Source organism: Chiloscyllium punctatum, chromosome 21 (assembly GCF_047496795.1).
Source record: "Chiloscyllium punctatum isolate Juve2018m chromosome 21, sChiPun1.3, whole genome shotgun sequence".
NCBI classification, from domain to species: domain Eukaryota; kingdom Metazoa; phylum Chordata; class Chondrichthyes; order Orectolobiformes; family Hemiscylliidae; genus Chiloscyllium; species Chiloscyllium punctatum.
This window is the reverse complement of record NC_092759.1, coordinates 8,335,097-8,341,511: the sequence shown is the minus strand read 5'-3', so window position 1 is coordinate 8,341,511 and position 6,415 is coordinate 8,335,097. Positions and strand designations below refer to the sequence as shown.

Genomic DNA, 6,415 nt, shown 5'->3' with positions numbered 1-6,415 from the left:
TATCACTTCAGTACTTGTTTTGCCTTATTACCAAGAGAAGGTCAAGTTTTGCTCCTTCTCTAGTAGAAACATTTACATGTTGATTATGATGTATTTTCTGGAATGTATTTAACAAATTCTTCACCATTCAAACCTTTAAACAATGATAGTCCTCATCAATGTTTGGGAAAATTGAAATTAATTAGAATTAAAATTAAAATCACCTTATTACTCTCGCGTATGGCTGAGATATCGCGATATACTTGTTCATCAGTTTCTCTCTGTCTATTGGGGGGGCCTATAGTACAATCCCATCAAAGGTGATCATTCCTTTCTCATTTCGAAACTGAAACCATATATTTTCACTGTTGATTTTTTTGAAGAAATGTTTTCTCTAGTTACAGCAGTAATGTTTACCTTAACCAAAAATACTATTTCTCCAGCACATCTTTTGTCTCCTTTTCTATCCTTCCTATATCCACTTTATGACTCTAAATGCCATCGATTACAGACCAAGAGTCCTAAACTGCTGTTTGTATGAAAAGCACATCAGCCTAGGATCATTCTTGTTGACTGCCTTCAACAGCAGAACATCCTTTGTCAAATACAGGGCTGCAAACCACTCACAGTATTCCAATTGCAGTCTGTCTTGAGCTGATACAGCCTCAGCAGCACATCTCTGCCCCTTGCAATAAATGTTTAAAATGGCATTTGCATTCCAAACTGTCTACTGAACATACATGTTAACCTTCAGAGAATTCCTGAACTAAGACTGACAAGTTCCTTTGCAGGTTAAATTTCTGAAGCCCTAGAAAATGGTTTGGGTGTCTAGTCTTCCTACCAAAGTGCATAACCTCACACCTTCCCACATTGCATTCTATCTTCCACTTCTGTGTCCACTCTCTGAGCCTGTCCAAATCCTTCTACAGCATTCCTGCTTCACGAAATCTACCTGTCCCTCCACCTACTTTTGTGTCATTTGCAATATGGCCTCCGTTGCAGCTGCTCAGAGGTGGACCAATTCCACCATAGAATATCCTAGATGGCTTCCTTCATCAAAGAACACAAATTCCCCTCCTATGTAGATGACGATGTCCTCCAGGGCATCTCCTCCACTTCGCACAACTCCACCATTGAACCCAACCACTCTAATCGCAACAAGCACCTGTCTGGTCTTCAACTTCCACCCCCCCAAAAATGTACCCACTTCTGGATACATCATATCATCCCCTGCCATTTCTGCCCACCCACAAACAGATTCCAACACCAGTGATATATTTCCCTCCCGACTCCTCTCTACCTTCCATAGAGATCATTGCATCTTGCCTCCCTTGTTAGGTACATGCCCCCCATCAACCAACCCTCCACACCCGGCACCATCCCCTGCCACTGCAGGAAGTGCAAAACCTGGGCCAACACCTCTGCCCTCACGCCTGTCCTAGGTCCCAAAGGACCCTTCCCCAACCAACAGAGATTTACCTGTACATTTCAAGACAAGTTTGATTACACTTCTGAGATTGTAACCAATGGTTTTAAAATGAAATGTTAGATCGTGGATTCTCGTAACCTTCAGTGAGTTAAATATGAGCTGCCACTTCGAGTGTTGATCACATTTTCCAAATCTGCTTTGGTTGTCAGACTGCCACAGGTCGATGAAGACATCAGTCAAAACGCAATAAGTCAAAAGTGAATATTTTAAGCAAGTGTTACTTGAACAATCTTTAATTCTTGGTGATGCACCACAATGATCTTATTTCGAGTTATTGTGGTCATGTTGTGATGTTTATAAATTTATGGTATGTAGAAATACATAGAAACCTATTCAACCCAATACATATTTTAACCTATTTGGTGTTTATTACATTCTGCCAAATGCGAAACCAACTTTGTATTGTTACATGCATTCCATTCCCTATTTGGTTGAATTGTTCTCAAACTGAGTAAAATGGTTAACCCAATCTGTTATTGCTTTCCATCTGTAACCATCGACTGTTGTGATGTGCAATTGTTAATTAATTCCCCAAATGCTCCGTTTCACTACTATTAAGGCCTCTGCTGATATGTCACTCATTTCATGTTTACCTCGTTCCGAGTGTGACATGTTATTTTCATCTCGTGTGGAATGGAATATCCAGTAATTTATGAAGTGGAACGCATTTACTTCCTAGTCCTTGCAATCATTGCCATACCAGGTAGCGTATTAAACCAAGCTGTTGAATGTACCAAACTTTGTTTATTTTTTTTGAACCTGCCACATATGGTCGCAATTTTTTTGGAAGTTGCTCATTTTGTTCAGTTGTTTACTCATTGCCATCGAATATAGACAGTGTAAGCGTTTATTTATTCTGTTTCACAATGACATCTGCTAATCAAGATACACATATTTTGGTCTCTTCATTTTCGACTTGGTTCGCCTCCGTGCCCTCTCTGTGTGTTGCACAATCTAGTGCAAAAAGCATTTGATTTTGTCACTTCACAGTAATGCATTTTCATTGAATTCTGATTGCTGTTTTTGTTATGGATTCCAATTATACACAAACATGATACAACAAATGAATACCCTTTGACTGAAGTATTTGAAAATTAGTCACTTGTTTCTAACACTGGTTTTCAATATGGCCTAATGTCCCCACTACGATGCCTCATGTCTTAAGTTCACAATATGTCTTTATTTTTTTGGACGTGTTTCCATAGCTTTAGGTCAATGAAAGATAGGGGAATTAACTTTGTGTTCAGTCGAACAAGACTGTCTGAAAGTAGCCTGAATCAGATTTGGAACTCAGTTGAAAATCTACTGAATAGGTATATTTCTGAACTTCGAAGTTTTGGGGATAATATTGTCCAAGTCTGTGCAAATGTATCCTTGGCAAACTGGAGCCCATTTGATTTTTTTTTAACACTTTTGCATTTTGCAGATAATATTCCTGATCCAGTCTAAAGTCACAGAGTGAGAGAGTTATAGAGCAGGAAAACCGATGCTTTGACCCAACTCGGCCATGCCAACCAAATTTCCCAAAACTAAACTAATCCTATTTACCTCTCTTTGTCCACTTCCTTCTAAACATTTCCTATTGAGGTACCAGTCCAAATGTCTTGCACTGTGTTGCACTGAGACTGCATCCCTGTGTGATAAAATGTTGCCCCTTTAGGTCCTTTTCCAGGCTATCTCCTCTCAAAGAAATTGCGCCTCCTACTATTGACACCCGCACCCTAGGAGTAAGAATGTTCCTATTCGACACCCCTCGTGATTACATAAACCTCTACCAGGTCAGCCCTCAACCTTCTAGGTTCCAGTGAATAAAAGAGAAGCTTATTCAGTCCCTTAATTGCATTCTGACCCGGCAACACCCTGGTAATATCCTTTTCTGAAAGGTGTCCAATTTAGTCATTGCTTTTCTGTGGCAGGGTGAACATTGATGTACAGAGCACACTGAAAGTTTCCTCAGCAACATCTTGTACAAACTCAGTGTGATGTCCCAACTCATGTACTCAATGGTCTGAGCAATGATGGGCAAGCTTGTTCAAATCCTACTAAACCACCATGTGTGGATGTCACAGTGTCAAGCTCTTTGCTTTTATTTTGACAATTTTCTTCATGTAAGTTAGAATTAGTAACTCTCTAAAAATAATGCATAGGTTCACTGTGGAATCTAGACAGAGAGAGAGCAACAGATGGAGCTACACAGGAACAGAGATAAAGGGATTTGAAATACCAAAAAAAAGCCAACTGAAGTCAACAGATCAAGCTGCAATTCTGCTGAAGAAGACCTTACTTGGGTTCCTGAGTGTAGGTGGACAGAGTGCAGGTGACTTTGAGACCTTCTTCCATTGTCTGGTCATGGGAGCACCTGACAGCTTGTACCATGTAAATATTTGTTATTAAATCATAACTATTTTACAATTACCAGGTTCCAGCAAATTGTAAATAATACTCATCCAAAAGTGTCTCTGCCACTTCTTTCCAAAATATTATTCTCCAAATTCTGCAAATTGTTTAACATTTTGTGCATTCACTATTTTACATGGTCCCATTTCAATGAGTCTTTTTATGTATAAATTGAAATTTCATTATTGTTAATTAATTACAGGTTTCAATCATTTCTCTGCTTTAACGGTCCAGGAAATGTGTGCCATTTTATTTATTCAGTCAGTTAGGCTGGTTCACAGGATTAGGACAATTCAATGTATATTTTAATTTACAGTTCTTTGTAAAGTTTGTGAATTCATTAAGAAAATGCATGAACCATCTTATTTCCTTCCTCTAATTCTCCAGTAGGATTATCCTTCTTGCGTTTTAATGTAATTTATTCAGTATAGCATCCACAACTTTATTGGGATTGATTATGTCATCACAATGGATGAAATCTGTTTAGATGAGTACTATTCATACGTGAGTGAAAGTACACATAAGCATCGAATTCTTATGGAATTGAAATCAGACACATCATTGATATGTTCATAACGAAAACCATTATGGTGATATTAACATATATTCGGAATCCTGTTTTAACAGTTAACATTGTGGCAATCGTGATTCTAGCCCGGGGGAAGTGTGGTCTCTCTGAATGCATCACTTACTATCTCTTAGCCATGGCAGCAGCTGATCTCGCTGTGACAGTGACTGATGTGCTTATGCATCGTTTAAATCACATGTATTTTCCAGTTTCTTTCTTGCTGCTAACCCCTGTTTGCTCACTCAGACATGCTCTCTATAATGTGTCAATTGATTGTTCAGTGTGGTTTACTGTTGCGTTTACATTCGATCGATGTGCAGCTATTTGCTATTCAAATTTTAAGCAGAAATACTGTCGAAAGAGAACAGTAACTGTGATTCTATCAGTCATTTTCATGGGAAGTTGTTTGCGTAGCATTCCTATATTCTTTTTATACCAGCCAGTGATTGTGATCAAGAATATTCCCTGGTTCTGCACTGGAAAACCAGATTACGCGACTTCATTTTTCTGGAAGGCATATGAATGCATCGAAAGTATTGTTAACCCTTTATTACCGATATGTATGATATTAGTCTTTAATGTGTTAACCATTAAGCATATTATTGCAACAAGTAAAGTACGCAAGGCACTGCGAAGTACAAGCAAGAATCATAATGATCCAGAGATGGAGAATCGGCGAAATTCCATGATTTTGTTGTTCGCTCTATCAGCCAACTTCATACTGTTATGGATGACAACTGTTGTGCACTCAATGACGTGGCAACTGGTAAATTGTCAATATCAAAGCAAATATTTTGATGGACGCGTTTACATAGTTCAGCAGGTTGGAGTTATGCTGCAATTACTCAGTTCATCAACAAACACATGCATTTATGGAATAACACAAAAGAAATTCCGAGCAGAGCTGAAGCACGGTATAACATTCCTAATTACGCTGAATGGAAAATGTATTAAAAACTAATGACATTAATGCATTTTGAGTTTAGCATTGCCCTCTGATTAAAATTTCTGCAAGGAACTTTCTTTCAGTTGTTACTGAAAATCATTTGAAAAACAAGTTTGTGAACCAGTATTCTTTTGAAATTAAAGTGAGTATAGAATAACACAATGACATAACCAATGCAAACAAACAATTATATGGTGCACATTAATGAAACAATAGACCTGAACAAGTCATCATCACTGTGCATCGACGGATTCTGTGGGAAAATCTCTTTGCAAAACTTCAAAACAGAAGGTATCATGGAAGGAAAGACTTAGTTCCCACAGACAATTATTAATTATAATTGGAACATCTATATGACGCTTTTAGCGAAGATATTTGTATGATGTTGAAATTTGTAATCTGTCAAGTTCAGACAAAAATGCACGTATGCATCAGTTTAGCAGCAATGAGAGAAACAAAGTGTTTACAAATTGCAGAATGGGCATTGATAAACCAAGCTCTTGCTTTTTCCGAGACCTTTCATGCCATTTCTAACATAATAATAAAAAAATTCTTAGCAATTCCCGATTGAGTGTCTCATCCTTGCTCCTTATACGTCAAATAAGTATTTATCCTTATTTATGATGTCCAGGTTGCTCATAATTTTGATTCTCTGAATCAGATCTCATCAGCTTATCCTCTCAGTCACTGACAGATAAATCATGGAGTCAGTCTGCTCTCTTCTCTGTCTCAGACAGATACATCATTGGATAACTCTGCTCTCCCCTCAGTTACTGAAAGATATGTCATGGAGTCAGTCTGCTCTCTTCTCTGTCTCAGACAGATACATCATTGGATAACTCTGCTCTCCCCTCAGTTACTGAAAGATATGTCATGGGGTCAGTCTGCTCTCCTCTCTGTCTCAGACAGATACATCATTGGATAACTCTGCTCTCCCCTCAGTTACTGAAAGATATGTCATGGGGTCAGTCTGCTCTCCTCTCTGTCTCAGACAGATACATCATTGGATAACTCTGCTCTCCCCTCAGTTACTGAA

At 38.4% G+C, this 6,415-nt stretch overlaps 1 protein-coding gene across 1 annotated transcript; it reads left to right on the top strand.

Moving 5' to 3' along the window:
- Positions 1-4,452: 4,452 nt before the first annotated feature.
- LOC140492441 (probable G-protein coupled receptor 139) lies at positions 4,453-5,394 on the top strand. Its single transcript, XM_072591330.1, has one exon. The coding sequence runs from the start codon at positions 4,453-4,455 to the stop codon at positions 5,392-5,394; it is 942 nt and encodes a 313-aa protein (XP_072447431.1).
- The last annotated feature ends 1,021 nt before the right edge of the window (positions 5,395-6,415 follow it).

Excerpts from the sequence above, each read along its gene's own strand:
- LOC140492441 (XM_072591330.1), top strand. The coding sequence starts at position 4,453 with ATGGTGATATTAACATATATTCGGAATCCTGTTTTAACAGTTAACATT.